This window comes from Equus quagga, chromosome 10 (genome assembly GCF_021613505.1).
Source record: "Equus quagga isolate Etosha38 chromosome 10, UCLA_HA_Equagga_1.0, whole genome shotgun sequence".
NCBI lineage: Eukaryota > Metazoa > Chordata > Mammalia > Perissodactyla > Equidae > Equus > Equus quagga.
Genome location: NC_060276.1, coordinates 17,233,580 through 17,253,108, shown reverse-complemented (window position 1 = coordinate 17,253,108; position 19,529 = coordinate 17,233,580). Strand labels below are relative to the sequence as shown.

The following is a 19,529-nucleotide window of genomic DNA, read 5'->3' as shown; positions in this document are numbered from 1 at the left end:
GAGGGATAGGTGAAATAGGTCAAGGGTATTAAGAGACATAAACTTTCATTCATAAAATAAATAAGTCACGAGGATGTCACGTACAGCATAGGGACTATAGTCAACAATAATGTAATGACTCTGTATGGTGACAGATGGTAACTAGACATATCGTGGTAATCATTTCGTAATATATAAAAATATTGAATCATGTTGTACACCCGAAACTAATATTGTATGTCAATTATACTTCAATAAAAAAAATAAATTAAAAAAACAAACACGCACACCTACAAACCACCAAAGATAACGTAAACATCCATATGGGGTACATATAATAGATTATATTACATCAACTTCAGGGAATGTTACGCAGCCATTTGAAAATTTTAACTGTACAGAACTACGGAAGCATTTTTATAATATCATGTTATAATTAAAATAGCAGACATACCATGTAGTAGTATGTACTACAATTTAAACCATGTAAAAACATATACATGTGAATAGGGATTGGACGGTATGTATCATATGCAAATGATAGAGGTTACTCTTCATTACTGTTGCTACATCACCTTTTCAATCGGAACAAATTTAACCTACCATAAACCATAATCTCTGGAGGCCAAATAACAACGTGACAATCCTGAGTGCCAGGTACAAAGTCCTGAGAACAGAGTTAGGCAGGGCAGGTAGAAGAAAAATGCCTTAAGAAGCACAGAAGATGCTGTCTAGATGCCCGACGCAGTTTCAATTCCTAGATCTAAAGTGGGAAAGTGGCTTCAGCCCGCAGGCTCACTTCCCCTGGTGTGTAGCTCATTGTGGTTTCCTGGCTACTGCAGATGGCTCTATTTGCTGTTATCACGGTATTATTAGCTACTGATCAGGAGAGCTCTGACTCAGAGACAGAGATATGAATTCATACACAAAAAGGAAGCAGTTGCCAATAAAGATAGGAAGAGTTTGATTCTTTAGTCTGAAGACAACACCATGGACTTGAAAGCCTGACTAAATTGCTCGAATGTTGTTTCTTTGGGGTTTTTGGGAGATCAGTACAAGCAAAGAAATCATGTTAACAGCACCGATTATTACACCGTGTAATGTCTTTTTACATAAGAACCTACATAATATACTCTTTCTAGATTTAGCAATAAGAAAGTGTCTTGCCTGAAGAACTATGTTTCTTTTTATCAGATAAAGGAAAAATGTATAACCAGTTTGGGCGTCCTGTTCTACTTCAGCTACCTGGAAGCCTATTGGTCAAATGACGATGGCTCAGTCACTGTAATAGCCTTGCTTTCAAAATTCTTTATTCCATCCTCCTTCCACGTGCCCTTTTATTTTCTGTTTATATAAAGTGAGTTAATAATCTACATGATGCGTTCAAAGACCCATAGTGAGTGCTCAGTAAATGCTATCTATTGTTATTAAAATAATTAATAACAATTACCACTAGGATTGTAGTAATCCTATTGAATATGGATTTAAGTGGGTAATGTTTATATTAAAATTAAATTTTAAAAACCTTGGAAGAAACTGATGTGACTTCTTACAGTTTTAGGCCCTACCAGATTTTTAAAAATTAAAGACATATGGTTGAAGAATGGGTCCCAAGTTGCTTTTAAAACTTCATCCTTGATGTTTAAGGACCCACCAGATTTCCATTAGGAAAGCAATTAGAGGGCTGATGAAATCATGTTAGTCTCTTCTTAGTTGTTTTTTTAAAATGGAAAAAAAATTATCAATATTGACTGATTAAACAAAACAAGTATTACGAAAGGAAGAGGAGAGAAGATGAGAAAGGCCCGGTGGAGGTTACAATAAATTGTTTAGAAAGGAACATGAGCACAAAGTCAAGTGTTTCAGTGGACAAAATTCAATACAACTAAGAAACATACCTAAGCTATGTGGGATTTGAAGAAATCTCCAACATTTTACATTTACCTCGAGTAAAATGCCCTGCTAGTCTTCCTTATTGAAATTAATGATCAAAATTTTCCTTAATTTCAAAGAATGACTATCACAATTGAAATACTTTAAGTATATTTTAACAGTCCCTTGGGAACTGCCTGCAGCTGAGGTTATACTTTCTTCAACAAGAGCATACACTACTAAATATACAATATTATAAAAATTTAAGGTTTGACATAACTCTCTGATCACACATCAAGTAACTGTTGAAAATGGTGAAAAATTCCCTTACAACCAATTTTTCTTAAGAAAAATACTTAATACTTGAGGCAATTTATATTTGGCAAATTGTAGGATCTAAATCTACATTTCTTAAATGTCACCCCAGGAAGCCACAAAGCATTGGCATAATACTCAAGCATACAGCACAGATTCAAAGACATTTCTGAAATTAATAACTGTGCCAAATGCAATCATTTCCCTTTATTCTTAGTGATCAGCTTGTATTCCTCTCACATTAAAAACACATCTCAATTTTTTGTGGTTGTTTTTCCTTTCTGCAAAATATGACGATACAACAGCTGCTGCGACTTCAAGAAGGAAAACAAATATTCTGTCCTAACAGCAGAGCTGCCATTAGTCTCTCATGTTAATATGGTCAATTACAGAAATGCCTTCTATAAATTTGACTAATTGGAGGGAATATGGGCTGAATTATACAATAATTTTAAAGAAACGCAGACTTACCATTTTTAAACACAAAGTGACCTTCCCCCCACAGGAAGTATTGGAAGCTAATGCGACTTAGAGATCTACTTTAATAGAGATATATTTGCAATTAACACAATGTTTTCAATTAAAATGGCTGTTCCTGAGGTGTTTAGAAATACTCTCTTCCCCTGTGTAGGTGTTAAACATCTCCTAGTATCTTAGTGACACCACTCATTCGCTTAGCAAATCCTTTTAGGACAGACTCAGCAGAGATAAACAAGCTCTGCCTCAGCCTCCATTATCCCAGAAGCTCACTGTATTTTACTTCATTCTTGAGCTTAGAAGCAACCAAGAAAATCTCAGGGCTCCAAGAGAAACACTAAGAGGTTATTGGTAAAAATGGTACATGCTTTGTCTATTTTAAAAATAAAAAAAGAAACAATTAATCACTTCTCCCTAAACAGAAAGCTATGTTTAGATAGCTACGGATTGCTTCGCCCTATCATGAACTCACACATCTCAGCCCACACCATGAGTACTTCATAGCATACAGACCACTTGATCGATTAGACAGCAAGAAACAAAATGCTTATTTCTATTCTTTTTATGTTATTTTCTATTTTATTGAGGTAACATTATATAAATTTCAGGTGTACATCATTATATTTCGGCTTCTGTATAGACTGCATCATGTTCACCACCCAAAGTCTAGCTGCCATCCGTCACCGTACATATGTGCCCCTTTAACCCTTTTGCTCTCAGATAACTTTTCCTTATAAGGGGCAACTTTTCCTTATAATAATAGCAAGCCTATAGTATTTGAAATAGGGCATATGCCATAATCTTCATATTTAAAATCATATTTAAAAGTGGGCACACTTTAATCTGCATATCTAACCAAGACTTGGCCCTTGCATGTAAATATATACACCCAATTTACTACAATGCAGCCAGTTCACTGAGTTAAATGGGGAGCTTGAGGCTTCAGCCTTAGTCATTGCAAGGTAGTCTGCCCGTTATGACAGGAGGGGTCTGGATTAGAAGATGGTGAAAAACACCGGCTTGTAACCAGGAAACACTGGGAATACTGGGATCTCATGGCTACCTGGGGCCCTCTAGGTAAAACTCCCAGGCACATTAGGTCGTGCCTATATAAACTCCAAGCCTCAGAGTTCCTCATTAAGACTTTGTATTTCTGAACAAACTAACAAAAACAGGGCCCTATTTTATCCACACTATTCATCTAAAATTCTGAAAACTATCAATTATATTTCAATTTTAAAAAAGAAGATGATCTGAAAAACAATTTTTCTTGAAATGGAGAAAATCCTGTTCGCAGAGCCAGTGTATGGCAGAGATGCTCCTTCCCATCCTGTTAGGATAACTGCTAGAACACTTATCATTGCGGCTGCATTTGCTTACAATCCTACCTCCCTGGCCAGCCTCTACACAGGCTCCCCACAGGCAGGGTCCTCCTCTCTTCCTGGGAACCTGCACACTTGGTTGCCACTAATAAAGGCTTGGGGAGGGAAGGAATCCTGCTACTAACTGGCAGGTGCATCTGGGCCATATTTTGCTGAACCAGAGTTCCACTGTAACAATCATTTCTAGGTCAGAGGGCTTTGCTCTGAGCCACTCTCCCTTCAAAAACAACAGCATTTCTGTGGTCTCTATGGAAATAAAAGTAGACACTGACCTTTCACAGAAACCTGCAGGCTTTAGTACTCACAGTACTGGGGTGATTCCTCTGCAGACCACTCCGAGAACAGAAAACAGCAGCGCAGTGACGCAAGAGTTACTTTGCATTTTCCAGTGCCCATGTAAAATCAACCCCTAAAATGATGGCCAAGGTGGGTCTGGCCCTGTAGCCGAGTGGTTAAGTTTGCGCGCTCCGCTGCAGGCGGCCCAGTGTTTCGTTGGGTCGAATCCTGGGCGCGGACATGGCACTGCTCATCAAACCACGGTGAGGCAGCATCCTACATGCCACAACTAGAAGGACCCACAATGAAGAATATACAACTATGTACCAGGGGGCTTTGGGGAGAAAAAGGAAAAAATAAAATCTTCAAAAAAAAATAAATAAATAAAAAAATAAAAATGATGGCCAAGGTATATAACCAGAGAAGACTGCTCCATGTAAGCCTTGCTAACTCAGGCCCATCTCCCCTGCACTGCTCTACCAAGTACTCCAGAATTTTCCTCAGGACCCACGGAGGGAAAGAGACCCTGGCCATTCAAGTACTTAGAGGTGCCCTTACGTAAAAGGCACTACTTTTGGAAAATGAGAAGAGCCCCATGGGCCTGAATGCAGAGTCTAAACGTTGAAGAAAATTATGCTTCATCCTCATCACACTTCACCCAAGACCAAGGGCTTCTCCTTGGAAGCAGTAATCACAACTATAACTCAATACTGATTTGTCGAATTCCCCAGTCGATATCTGTGCCACCATTTGGACTGTGAGCTCCAAGAGTGCAAGGCCTAGCCTATATCATTTTTTTTCTTTTAGATTTTATTTTTTCCTTTTTCTCCCCAGAGGCTCCTGGTTCATAGTTGTATATTCTTCGTTGTGGGTCCTTCTAGTTGTGGCATGTGGGACGCTGCCCCAGCGTGGTTTGATGAGCAGTGCCATGTCCACGCCCAGGATTCGAACCAACGAAACACTGGGCCGCCTGCAGCAGAGCGCGCGAACTTAACCACTCGGCCACCGGGCCAGCCCCATATCCTTTTTGTTCACTGCATTATTCCTAGTGCCTAGCACAATGCCTGTCAATTACTAGGCACTCAGTAGAAAGCTGCTGAATGAATCAATCTTCAACCTAGCCACTCCCTTTCTACAGATGGGAGTTCAAATGTGCTGCCTCACGCTCACAAGTCCTGAAGAGTCAACTATGCCCCTGAAAGCTTTTTCCTAACCAAGAGCATCCTATTTGCAAGGAATACTCATTCATGCATTCATTCAACAAACATTTTTGAGTGGCAGGCAATGCAGAGGCAAAGTTCCTGCCCTCAGGTCAGATGGTGAGAACTGCAAAGACGAGTAAAGCAGAGAGGAAGAGAGACAAAGTGTACATGTGAGGTGTTCAACTTTACACAGATGTCAGCAAAATCTTCTCCATTAAGGTGATAGGTAAGCAAAGCCCTGAAACACGTGGAGAAGTGAGCCATGCTGCTATCTGGGATCAAAGTGTTCTAGGTCAAGTACAAAGGCCCCTCTGCTTGTGCCTGGTGAGCTTGCAGAAGAACAGAGACCAATATGTGGGGTGGACGAGGAGGAGAATGACAGAAGAGAAGATGGTATGGGCTGGCATGGGAAGAGACAATAGGCAGATCCTATAAGGGCTCGTAAGCTTTGGCTTCCACTCTGTATGCCAAGGAGAGCCATTGGAGAATTTTGAGCAGAGAAGTGAGATGATCTGAGTTAAGTTTATCAGAAGAGGACTGCACTGGCTGATGTGCTCAGAACAGACTGGTTGAGAGGCGGAGAAGCCAGAGCAGAGACTAGTTAGAAGCAACTGCAATAACCCAGGTAAGAGGTGATGGGGGACGAGACCAGAGCAGTAGTTGTCAAGGTGGTAAGAGGAAGACAGATTCTGGATCTATCTTGAAAGCAGAGCCCAAAGGTAGAGACTATGAAGAGCATATAAACAGAAACATTTCCCAGCAAGTCACCCAAATCTTTGTTCACATCACAAGAAAACTGACAGAGACCTCTTATTTTGGAAGGTTGTGATTTGTTCATTTGCCCTCCAACTTGAAAGATACAAGACCATCTTCTAAGACTGCCACACTGCTTAATGATCAATCGACCTCCCACCAGTAGAACCTTCTTCCCAGACTGTGTCCAGGTCCACTGGACCTGAAGGGGCAGGGGAAAAAAAGAGTTAGTTCCAAACTGGGGATAAACAAGGCAGAATATTAACCAACTACCCAGCTGGGGGCATTTAATTCAAATTCAGTTTAAAGTGAACCCACTGTACTCCTCCTCTTAAAAAAAATTTCTCCCCATAAACACAAAAAACTATTCCTCATCACAGCCTCCAACACCCTAGTCAGGGAGCGATTTTGAAGGACTATTTCTAAAGTACACCACTGAAAAGTTGTCTTGTTTTGCTTTTTAAAATCTTAGCATGGGGAAATATTCTATAATTAAGGCAATTTTAACAATAGTAGATAATAATTTGACTATAAATTGTAAGGAATGTAATGACTGCTTATTCTGGCACCAAAGAAACAGGACTTTCTGTGAAGTGACTGCCAAGAAAAATGATACTCCCACTTAGACTGGACCATTGCAAGTAGTAACTGTTAACCACATGCTTTACACTGCAGTTTGCAAGGACACAGAGCTTTGTTTTCATCTCTAACCAAACACCAGACTGAAAACTCAATGGAGACAAACCCTGTGGTGGAACAGAAACAATAACTGAAGGGAAAAATATTCTGTGGCTTAATGCTTGCTGGGATGCTGACGTTCAAGGGTTTGGAGAACTAAGGAAATCTCTGCAATCCAAAAGAAACCACTTCCAGTCTGCTCCTGTAGACTGAAGCCCAACATATAAGAAAAGAAGCCAGGCTTGAAGAGGCTCGTGAAAGCCAACCGACAAAGTAGCTGTGAGAAGAAAGGACTAGCATGAAAAGAATGGCCGGGATGAAGCCAGAGACCAGGCGACCTTGAGCTAAACCAGACAAAGACAGCAATCCTGCCAGGGGCAGGACCTGGGTGGGATTCCTGAGGAAGAAGAGGGAAGTGAGCACCTGGTAGAAAAGCTGAAGCAAGGAACAGGAGCAAAGGTAGCCTCTCTTTTCCAAAAGCACCTCTGCAGGCACAGCTGAGTTCCTGTTAATGTCTGGAAGAGACAATGTAAGAAGCAACCATTTGTCTATCAGGATTAAAACAAACCCATGAAAGACGCAGCTCCCACCTCCAAGCAAGCCAAGAAATAACACTACATTCTACATTAAAAATATATTTTACATATATATACACATATATATTCTTTTTTTTCCCCTTTCTTAGGCATCTAGGAGTGAATGTATTAGAAATTTTAAAATAAATTATCTTAAAATGAATTAATTAAAAAGGGATGAACAGAAATATTCATTCCTAGAAAGAAGACAAAAATCAAAAATCCCACGAGGGACTGGTGCCATGGCATAGTGGTTGGGTTCGGTGCACTCTCCTTCAGCAGCCCAGGTTTGCAGGTTGGGATCCTGGGTGCAGACCTACACCACCCATCAGCAGCCACACTGTGGTCGTGACCCACATACAAAATAGAGGAAGACTTGAACAGATGTTAGCTCAGGGCAAATCTTCCTCAGGAAAAAAAAAATCACGCTTGAACTTATTTTTGAATGACAAACATTTCTTGAACACCTACCATGTGCCATGCAGTACGACAGAAACTGGAGAAACATGGTCTCTCAGATCAGGCATGATCAGGCAAGAAGGGCTTCTTTATTTTTAAGGTTCAAATAGCCACACGGTCAGAGATATGGACCATCAAATGTGTCCTCACTCTTAATACAGTACTCCTATCCTTAACTTCTAGTGTTTCTTTAATTATGATTAGACATTTACTTAGTTTGGTAAATGTTTAAAAGGGAAACCAGTATTCAAATATTTGAACCTGTCACCTCTAACTAAAAACCAACTCTTGTCTTTTGTGACTTCAGGTCAGAATGTCAGTTTCCCAAGCTGAGCACAGCAGGGGGTAACAGTATTAGGAACCAAATCTAACTTGAATGTTCTACAGGGCTTAGAAGAGGAGGTGCAGAGGCACAAAATCATCAATCAAAAGCTCTGAGGTGAATAAACCACTGAATTAATATATAGTCTTTAACCTATTTTTTTAAGAAAAAGACAAAGTGACACACAGAATTGACTCCATATTGATCCAGCACTGTTGGAAAACTAGGTGCTCTGAAAAGGTAAACGTGTAAGTTTAACTGAACTTTCCTCTCTTTTTAAGTTGAATAGTTGACATACAATATCCTATTAGTTTTAGGTGTACATCATAGTGATTCGATATTTATATACATTGCAAAATGATCACCACAAGCCTAGCTACTGTCTGTCACTATACAAAGTTATTAAAATATTATTGACCATATTCCCTAGGCTGTACATTACATCCCCATGACTTATTTATAACTGGAAGTTTGGACCCCATAATCCCCTTCATCTATTTTGCCTCTCCCCAACACCAAACTTTCCGTTTTCAAGAGCAATTTTTGTATTTTGAATATGTCCACTCTTTCTAAAATATACTTTCTGAACGTTTAAATCAGAATATTCCAATTTATCGCCGTGAAATACACTAGTGCCCTCAAGGGTTCCAAAGATGCCTCTGAGCATTCACTCCATCCTAAAAGGTCTCCAACTGCCAAGATCAGCAAGTGCCGGGTCTCCTGTTCAGATTCTGGCCTCCCCACCCTGTTTCACACTGTCATCTCTCACTTCTCCCAGATGTTAAGTCTTGCCTGCCTCTAAAGCCATCCCTTCCTCTGATCCTTCTACTTCCCAACCAGCACCACTTGCTACTTCTAATCAGCCATGGACTGAGAAGCCAGATAACCAAGGCATCTCACATCTAAACCCTATCTATCCATAATTTGGGTTAAGCGCCTCAAAAGCTTGATTCCTGTTTTAAACCTCTTTGAATCCCCAACACCTAGCATTCTGCTCTTGATAGGAAAGCTATTCAATCAATGATTGCTGATGATAAATTTCGGAAGGCCTTTTCTCTAGGTAGAATGCATGGGCTTTATGACAGCTGTTTCTATCATTTAGCTTTTCTGCTTACTTCCACATTCCCAGCTGTGTTCTGGATAGTTGTGCCGGCCAGAAGCCTAGGGATTTACTGTACTTCTATTTCTTGATAAGATACTTGAAGAGAATAAACACATGGCAAAAGGGACATTAAAGTAAGGGATAAAGTTTTTTTAATCAATAGAGAAAGGGAAGAAATATCACCTAACACACTGACACTTAATCAATAAATGACACCAAGTCTGGACTCCTTTCTAATTCTCTCCCAAATACTCTCAATGTCCTAGTATCATTTCTCTACCCTCAGCAAAGCATCACTGGTTATGGCATATGCTTGCATCTTGATTAAAAAATATTTTTCCCAGTTTCACAGACCTTCCTCAAATTCAAGTTAGCCAAAATTAAAACAAGCATGCACTGAGTCTAAATTAAAGCTCTCTACTGAGACAACACTGTGATGAATTTCCTTGGAAAATTTAGAATCATAGTATCTCAGAGATGGAAGGGACCTCAGAGATCATCTAGGCGGTGGTTCTCAACCATGGCTGCTCATTAGAACCACTGAGGAGCTTTTGAAAACTTACCATGACCTAGCTCCACTGCCAGAAAGTATGATTTAATTGGTCTGGGGTGGTGTCCAGGTATTAGATTTTAAAAGCTCTCCAGGTGGTTCTAATGTATAGCCAGGGTTGAGAATCCCTGATAGAATCCAGCATTCTAACACCCCCCACTCCCATTTTTCAGACAAAAGAGAAAGAACCTCCAAAGGTATCAGACAACTAATTTGTCACAGAGCTAGGCTAGAACTGCTCTTTGCAAGAAAAAAGATGCCCTCTCCATGTAAACTACCCCATCTAGGACAGTGGGGTTTCTCCCTTCTCTATTATTTTCTCCCTCAATAAACCAACATGCCCACTTATCCCAAAGCAAATGCATTTCCTGAATATTCTTTGTCTTGGAATCCCATTGCATAATTCTTGAAAACCTAAACGATGTCTGTTTCCCTGTATCCACTTGCTTCTTTTCTCTCCAAGAACTCTGGGAGGTTAATCAGGCATGGTTTCCCCTTAAAGCAGCCATATTGCTTTTCCTCTGATAGGCTGGACTCACTTAGCCCACCCTTTTCACCACTGTCATCACATGGGTCGCCTTTCAAATCCCTTGCAAGGTTCACCTCCAATTCTCTCTTGGCTTGTTTAATTTCTAGTTTGTACCTGCCCTGCCATACCTCGTGGACTTCCCTCTTCTTCTGGCTTAAACTCTTTCCATTTTGTGAAAGTTGCCTTTCTCCCTGAAGCAGCCTCTTTTACTCTGCCAGTTAGTCATGCCGGGTTCTTTTTTTCCTCCCCCAAGCAGCTGGTCTTTTTGATGTCTGGCACACATTTATCTGGGCTTCCAATAAGATGTTTTTACATAGTTTCCAGGCTTCCTGGAGGTTACTGACTTTTTTAACTCTTCCATTCAATTTTTTTCCTAATTTCTAACATTTGTTAGAGTTTCTTTTTCAAAAGTTGAATACCTGGCTGATGGATCTCTTTGATTTTTCTCTCCCACTAGATTGCTGAATTAAATGCCTCAGAACTTAAATATAATATTTCAAATTACCTCCAGGATGGAATCGCTTCATGAATTTTCTGCACTTTCATGTTCTCCATAGTAAGCAACAGATGTTTAACCAAGTAGAATTAAAAATGCTAGTTCTTACCTGTTCCTATTTCAGTGTGTCTGCTTATATAAAATATTCAGATATCCTTAAGCCTGTGTTGTTCTGCTTTGTAAAGACAGTAAACTTAAGATTTTATTTTTTAAAAGGTAACTGATGTGCATCGAACAACTCTAATATGCTGAATCTGATGTGTTAAACTACTCTTCTAAATTTGCTCTAAATTGCCTAATCACAAAAGTCTCCATTTTTGTTCCTTAAAGTATATCTCAAAGCAGGAAGAAAAAGAGAATTCTGAAACTTTCTGAAAAATTCCTATGTACTCAGTTATTAATGAAGTGGCAAAGAGAAGTACTCCCCCAAAAGAATAAAAACATTCTCCAGGTTATACCGACATATCATGGAGATTTACTCAAAATTTATTTCACTTCAGAATGTTTGGATCCAGAAGATTCCCAGAAGAGCAAGAGACCACGGGATGACAATCTATCATCAAGGCAGGATAATCCCATTACAGCACTGGTGTCCTGGCAGAGAATGCGACAGAAGTGTCTGTGTCAGCCCCCACTTGTTTAACAATACTGCATTGAACTTGGGACTGCCGGGCACACAAAACCCCAGGAGCTGCCATCTCTGTCGTCAGGTTGCTTACAGTTGAGGGGAGAAGACACACCTGTGCCTGCACACACAATAACTAATACAAGGCAGTTACATGCAAAGACCATGAGGATCTGATTCAAGTAGGGAACTAGGAGGAAGAGGGCACATAACCTTGGGGAGTTCACAAGTGACTCAATGAAAGTATCATTTGAGATACTTGGAGCCGCTGAAACTCAAAAGCAGACAAATGGCTTCATTCAAAGCACTGCTATCAGGGAATGAAGCTGGCTCAGGATGAAATGGGAGGGTAAGAGGAAGACCAGTCAAGAACTATTTAAAACAGCCTCCTAACCGCTCTCCTTGCCTTTATTTCCCTTGCCTCACCAACCTTTAACTTGAAGTGCCACCAGTTATCTTCCTACAACAGCTTGACTAATGACATTCTCCTTCTCAGAAACCATCACTGACTCCCCACGGCCCAGGGAATACAATTTATATTCCTGCCACTGTTAACACTAGACTGTCTATGTCCGGGTGTAACACTTGGCCTGCAGAGGACATGACTGGATCCTCTCTACTAGAGCATCAGAATACTGCTGTGGGGGCCAGCCCCATGGCCAAGTGGTTAAGTTCACAGGCTCTGCTTCAGTGGCCCAGGATTCGCCAGTTTGGATCCTGGGCACAGACCTACACACCACTCATCAGGCCATGCAGTGGAGGCATCCCACATAGAAGAACTAGAATGACCTACAACCAGGATATGTACTATGTACTGGGGCTTTGGGGAGAGAAAAAAAAAGAGGAAGATTGGCAACAGATGTTAGCTCAGGGTCAATCTTAAAAAAAAAAAAAAGAATACTGCTGCTATTGTTGTCTTCTGCTAGCCAGTTGATGGTCCTCTCACGGCTTATATTTCTAAAGCCAGCCCTCTATAGGAGTTGGGGAGGTACTTTCTTGTCTTACTACCTGTTGAACATAGCGAAGACTATACTCAGGAGTCAGCTAAGACCTGGGTTCAAATCCCTCCTCTACCATTCCCCAGCTGTGAGACTGAATATATTTCTAAATCCCTTTGAATCTCAGTTTCCTTATCTATAAAGTGGGGATGATGATGAGGATCATGATTCTGACTTCATATGGTTGTTGTGGGCTTTAAATGAGACAATCATGTAAACCCCTTAGTTTGGGACCAGGCCCAGAGAAAGCACTCAGTAGCTATTAGCTTTTTTCATGAAGACAATATGCATCTTCTGGGAACATATATGTGAACCACCTCAGTGCCAAAACAGTTAATGTTACTGGGGAGCCAGAAACTCACTTCCAATTGATTTAGATTAACACTGATGCTGTATCCCTGTAGAGACAACAAAAAACCTTCTTTTTTCATTCCTCAGTCTAGTCTCCAGCTAATCCTGAAATTGCACACAACCCAACGTGAGTCAAATAAAAAAGGAAAATAGTAATTATGCTGAATCAAACATTTTCCATTTGTATGTTCTAACTGGAGATGGAGCTGCATAAGCCAGAACTTCTACAAAGTTCTTTTCTGAGCATGTCCAGGAGATAGTTCTTATACTATCTGGGAGTACTTCTGTACTGACAGGCCCTGTGGTTCAATCAGACCCTCTTCTCAAGTGAAACACAGAGAGCCAAACTAATGATTCCAACAGAAGAGAAGATCACAAGTTCTCTGCAAAATCCAACCCATCTACTTTAAGTGGGGAAGAGGGAATACAAATCTTATATGCTGTGTCTCTCACATACGATAATCAACTCGACATCAGAAAGTATTCCTACCTCTCCAACACACACACATACACTTTTTTCCTTGTAATCCTCACATAGCTTATGTAATTCCCAGAATCCTTTGACGTATACATATGCACATATGTGTGTGTGTGTGCACGCACCTGCACACATGCTCACAAATGCATTGCTCATGAACATAAATGGGAACAGAAACAAAAACTCAAAAATCACAACTATGACACGAACTTCTCCTTGGTATCACTCAATGTCACTATGGAAGGAACCCTTGGTAAGCTTAAGAACATTTCTACCCAACTGCCTCAATCTTAAAGACAATTTCAGAAAAGATTAGATTAGTAACAAAATGCCAAGTGTTGCATATTGTTTGTCCTGTCTTCATGGAGGGAGGCACAATGAAAACGGTTCGATTTTTTAGTTTACCATCATTAATACTACTGTTTTTCTAGCGAACTGGCATTACCTAGTTAATACTCTAGTCTCAAATCCCTTCTCCCTTGGAACTCCTTAGGCTCTCCTCTCCCCTCATCTGTATCACTCATATGGTACTTATCACACACCATGTTGTACTACAGTTATGTGTGTGCACAGCTTATCTACTACCTGGAAAGGTCTTGGTGGCAGAGGCCCCTCTTGCTGCGCACAGAACGCTGCACAGAGTAGGCGCTCCAAAATGATATGCCCATTGAAAGCTCAACAAAAACTTATCCATTGTATTAAAGATCCCTTTTGATCAGGGCATCTGGGCTACCCATTATTTCATAAGTAGGGGGGTCAAGCGGATAGGCGATGCAGGACCTCGGCTGGACGCCCTATCAGCATGATGGACTCCCCGACACCCTTGAGAGCACATCAAATCATCTTAATTATGATCTAAAGACTGAGCCTCCTTAAGAGTGTGAAGTATTCTTAAAGCCTGTTCAAACCTCTAGAAGGCAAGTGCAAGGGCGTCGGGAATAAAAGCTTCAACTTGGGCTAAGCCTGTGACCCTTTGCCTGGAAAACAATCCTGGACTTTTTGCATTTAAAAAAGTATATCCCTCCCGCCAGGGAAAGCGCCTGGCAATTAATTCATTCAGACACAGGCTGAATACAAGTCACTATATATTGACTATGCTCCCCAAAATGACCAAAATTATGTGAGCGTAGCCCAAGGAAGACAAGGCTAATGTATGCATCTGGAGAGGCCAGGGTGATGGTAAAGATTACCCCTGTTTCTATACTGGCCGTCTAAAGGTATTTACTTGGGTCTGTCTGTGTTGTGACAGTGTCCTAGACTCAAATGAATGCCTCTAACACTCCACATTTTTGAGCCATTCAGTCATGCATTTTTGTTATTGTTGAAAGTGGTGCGAAATTGCACTGCATGAGCTAAAGTCCTTGGTGGTCTTCCAAGGATTCCAGCTAAAAAGGCACTTCCTTTGTTCCTCAGGAGAATGCAGTCCAGTAGGTCATTCAAAAGGGGAAATAAAAGCAGCAGCCCTGGGAGGGAGATGAAGGACAAGACAAAAAGAATAAAATGTTTTGGGTGTGAGCACATTAGCTTCCATTTCCTGCTGCTGGTCACTAATAACTCTCCTATCTTTGGGGGGAAAACGTCCAGATAGACATTTATGCAAAAATATTCCTCAGGTGTTTTCTGAGGACCACGACAATCAAAGGGAACACCTAGCACAGTCCTTGAGCACCCTTCAAACTTCCTTTTTCCTGAGATGCTGGCTGGGGAAGATTCCTGCCACTGCAAGACAGCCCAGAGCAAAGCTGGAGAAAGTGGGGAGAGCAATTTCACAACCTACTCCCTGAATGTCTCTAGTCCATTTCAAAGGCAGATACTGTTTGCATGAGCAGAAGATGAAAACTTGTCACATTCCTATTAAGGGCATCGCTGGAGTTATCCCTTCAAAATGTGGGAATGACAATTGTAACCTTCACGCCAATCTTCTCCGCTGGGCCCAGGCCCAAACCATGCAGGGCACAAAGACCCCAGGTCTGACCTGCGGAGCCCTCAAGCTTCAGTGGCTGCTGGTTCACTTCACTTTTTCTGGCGGGGCGGGAGGGAAAAGGAAAAGAAAGAGGGCTTTTCAGGGCTCTACAACCAATAAAATCATACTGCTGTGAGGACATACTTGAGCTCCCAAAAAGACAGGCAGCTCAAGGGCAAACAGTCTCCAATCAGTAGTGTGCGAGTTGTTTGCTAACTGCCAAGGTGCAGTGGGCTCCTAGGCTGCTCCAACAATTTTTTCGGTTCTATTTCTAGACCGATGTCGGTTACACTCACAAAGTGCCCAGCAACTTCCCTCAATTACCTTTGTAATTTATACGTAATTGACGACTGCACTTAATCTCCAAGGTTATTAATAGCTCTTCCAAAAAATGACCCCCAAGTCTTCCTAAGCCTTTGGAAGCGCCTGGTTGAAATTACAGTATTTCCTTTGCTGGCTGCCGGCCCCCTGCCCGCCCCACCCGGGTGACCAACACCGCGACGCAAAGGCGCGCTCCGCTCACTTCCATGAAAGGTTCGGAATGGAGGCTTGGCCCCCAGGGCTCGAATCGCTCACTTCTGTTAGGTTATGCTGGCTACCAGCCAGCTAGATCCGTGGTTCTTTTTGAAGCCCCGGAGCGAACGGGCTACCTGCGCCGCCGCTGGCCCCAGCGCGGCCCGCGGGGCTGCGCGCAACAGTTGGCCTCTGCGAATGAGAGTGCGACCCTGAGGGGACCGCTGCCGGCCTCGAGAGGAGGGGCGAAGAGCGCCTGCCGGAAAGCTGCCTCCCTGGCGATGCAAGAAAGGCTTTCACAAATACCCCACGCACCCCCCAGCGCCGAAATCCGGCGAACTTTTTCACAGGTTAAACCTTCTCTATTTGCATAACCATCTCCAAACTGAGATTCAGGTTTCCTGTAATCAGTCCTTTCAAAGGTTTGTAATTGAATGTGCAATTAACCCTTAAAATGGGGTGAGAAAAAAAGGGGGTAAAATACCCGTCTCGTCCCACACCTTCCGGCAAGCAGGAGAGTTCCCAAAAGTCAGGGTTTGGAGGGGTGGAGAGTCGTTTACTTTTTAAAGGCGACTTCTAAAGCCACTGTAGCTACTCAAACTCCTAATCCGTGTCAGCAGTGGAAGAGAGGCAGGGAGAGGGTTTTGAAAGAACATCAATGAAACATCAAATCTTGTTCCACGTTTTGCGCCCCCCCGGCATCTGGCAAGGTCTAGAAGGTTCCCCCACCCCACTGGCGACCCCCACGCCCACCCGGCCTCTCATCACCCACACCACAAAGCGGGTAGCCCAGGAGAGAGTTCAACCCGGAAAAGGCGAGGGAACCGGTGACACGGACTTTGCGGGCTAGAGTCCTCTGGGGCTTCCTGGGACCGGGAAGACCGCGGGGAGGGGCGGAGGTAGGGGGCGGTGGCAGCGGAGAGCGGCAGTGGCACCGGGCAACTCCGCGGCGCCCCTGCGTTCGCAGCGCACCGGGGGCCGCCGCGTCCGTGGGGACCATTCTGCGCGGGGGCTCGCTCTCGCGTTCGCCCGCTCTCGCCTGCCCAATTCTCCCTCTCGGCTACCTGCGAGCGGCGCAGGGGGCGGTGGGGCGAGAGGGGCTCCGCGGCCCCTTCTCCGGGGTGCCTGTCTCTGCGCTCTCCTCCCGGGCCCCCCCACCTACCGTTGATCTCTTGCGTGGGGGCATCGTCCTTGTCGAAGCCTTTGGACACGTAGAGACGTCGCACTTCCGAGCAACTTTTCGACTTGAGCTCGGCGGCCAGCAGCGCGGCGCTGAGCGCAGCCAGGGTGCAGAGAAGCGCGGGCAAGCCGAACCGTGCCATGCTGCGGGCCGGGGCGGACGCGCTCCCACCTTTGGGACGGACGGAAAGTGGCCGGCGCGGGCCGAGGGGCGCGCAGTCGAGGGCTCGCGAGTGGAAAGGGCGAGGGAGTTGGAGTAGGAGTTGGAGGAGAGCAGCAGGAGGAGGAGACGCGCGGCGAAAAGTGGAGCTGGGCCTCGAGCGTCAGGCAACGGTCCCCGGTGCCAGGCGCCCGGCCGGGAGAGAAGGAAGAGGAGGGCGTGGAGGCGCTGCGCGGCCCCAGGGAGCTGAGGCCGGGCCGGTGACCTCGGGGCTCCGCGGGGGCAGCGAATGAGGCGAGCTGGCCGGCCGGCGGGACAGGGGCGCGGGGAAGGGAGGGAAGGTGGCAGGCGCCGCGGGGGCCGCGGAGCGTGTGGGCGGCGGCGGGCGCTGGCGGCGAGCGGCTCGGGCTGCCCGGCGCTGGTCCGCTCTCCCGGCTCCACCAGACTCCGCTCCCTCCGGCCTCGGCCGCGCCGCTGTGCCCTCCTCAGCTCTGCTGCTGACTGACTGGCCGGCGTGCGCGGCGACGCTCGACAAACTTGGCCCAGCGGGCGGCACTCGGGGGAGGGGGCGGGCGGCGGGGGGGCCGGAGACAGGCGGGAGCACGCAGGGCCGGGACGGGAGAAAACCTGGAAGCGGGGTTGGATCCGGAGCGGCCAAATCCACTTCCTAGGGGGCCGCACCGGGCGCGCGGGCGCTCCCTCGCGCGGCACGCCCCGCTGGGCTCCTCCCTTCTCCCCTCCTCCGGGGAGGGGGGGAGCGTACCCGCCGCCCCCCACCCAGAGAGGAAAGGCTAACTTCTCTGGGGCGACGGGCCCAGGTCGTCGGGTACCGAGCGGCTGGGAACTTGTCCTGAAGCCCACGTCCGAGTCATAGGCCTTCTGCGCACGGCCACCTGACGCGCTGCCCGCGGGCTTAAGCCGGGCAGAGCCCTCCCGCCTCCATACCTGCTCCCCCGCTTCCGTCCCGCAGCCCGGAGGACGCTCGGAAACGCCCAGCTCTTGGGCTAGACGGGGAAGGCGCTGGCACTACTCGCATTGTTTCGCTGCAGGCACCAGGGGGACTTGGGACTTCGAGCTGGCCCTAGAGCCTCACCTGGCCTCCTCAGACCTGCTCCCATCAAACGGTGGTCCTGGAGCGCCGGAATTATTCGGAACCCCAGCAGGCTTTCTCCTCCCCCGCTCCTCCCCCCCCCCCCCCAGCCTGGTTCTGCTTAAAGTTTAACCAAACCCTGAAGCAGGTGAGACACCTCAACCGCGAGGCAATGGGACGAAGTCAGGGTTGACCTTGGAAACCCGGCCCAAACCCTCCTGCATGTAGGGAAACTGAGGCCCAGGGAAGGGAAGTGACTTGCTGATAGCATGCAGCTGGGGGGTGGGTCCAAAATCCGGAACTTGACTCCCAGGTCACATGGAATAATGGTAGCCCAGGACCCCCAATTCCCCTCCACCCTCAAGCCTCTTGAGAGAGACGCTTCTCTGGGACCCAGACTCTACTTAGCCACCAGAAAAATTGAAAATGGGCGAGTCTTCCCTGCTTCCAAGCTTTGTCAGATTCCATTAATGAGTGTTTTTGAAGCTCCCGGGGCTCCTTTAATGAAGGGACCTGTGCAGATTGGAAACTTGTCATTACCGTTGTTATTGTTACAATCTGCTTTAAGAGGTTAGGGTGAGAAGTGCCTCAGACACGTCAGGAGTGTGCTGGGAACTGGGCAGATAAAAGGGGCTGGAACTTATTATTTGGCTAGACTCTCAATTCCCATAAAATTACATAGGGTGAAGATATGAACCATCATTACAATTATCGCCCTCATGGGGTTTGTTGTTTGTAAACCGTATTGGCATGGTTGGCTATGAGGAGCTGTAGAAACTAGCGTAGCTGTTGTTTGGAATGCCCACTGCAAACTCTTCTACATTTTATTAACTCTTGGAGATCATCAGGATAAACAGACAGATTGTGACCCATCTATAAGTGGGACTTACATTTTCTGTGGGTTGGCAGAACATTTAACTCTGTAACTAGGAGAGGAGTTTTTCTAAATATGCAAATTCAACTACAAATGAATTTTCTGCCATTTTTAAGGGCCTTTTAAATAGTCCAGGTTTTCTTCAAACTGATAATCATCAGGTCCTCAAGGCATCGCTAGGGCTTAGCCCAGAGCCCTTAACTTTCATTGATTGATGCATTTACTTAAAGACGTTCTTTACCAGAGAGAATATGATCTGAGATGCAACCAACATTAATAGTGAAATGAAATCCAGTGACCATAAGAAAAAGGTACTCCCAAGACATGAAGC

The 19,529-nt window shown here is 44.7% G+C and overlaps 1 protein-coding gene across 2 annotated transcripts in view; it reads right to left on the bottom strand.

Annotated features, from left to right (window-relative positions):
• GPC4 (glypican 4) overlaps positions 1 to 18,386 on the bottom strand; it is a 104,982-nt gene extending 86,596 nt beyond the window's left edge. Inside the window, exon 1 of one of the 2 annotated variants that reach the window (XM_046673447.1) lies at positions 18,328 to 18,386. In XM_046673447.1, coding sequence (XP_046529403.1) covers positions 18,328 to 18,352 — 25 coding nt within the window. In that variant the 5' untranslated portion in view covers positions 18,353 to 18,386. Of the gene's footprint in view, positions 1 to 17,057; positions 17,765 to 18,327 lie in introns of those variants that run through there. The other variant, XM_046673446.1, reaches the window with a different exon arrangement.
• Positions 18,387 to 19,529: the final 1,143 nt, after the last annotated feature.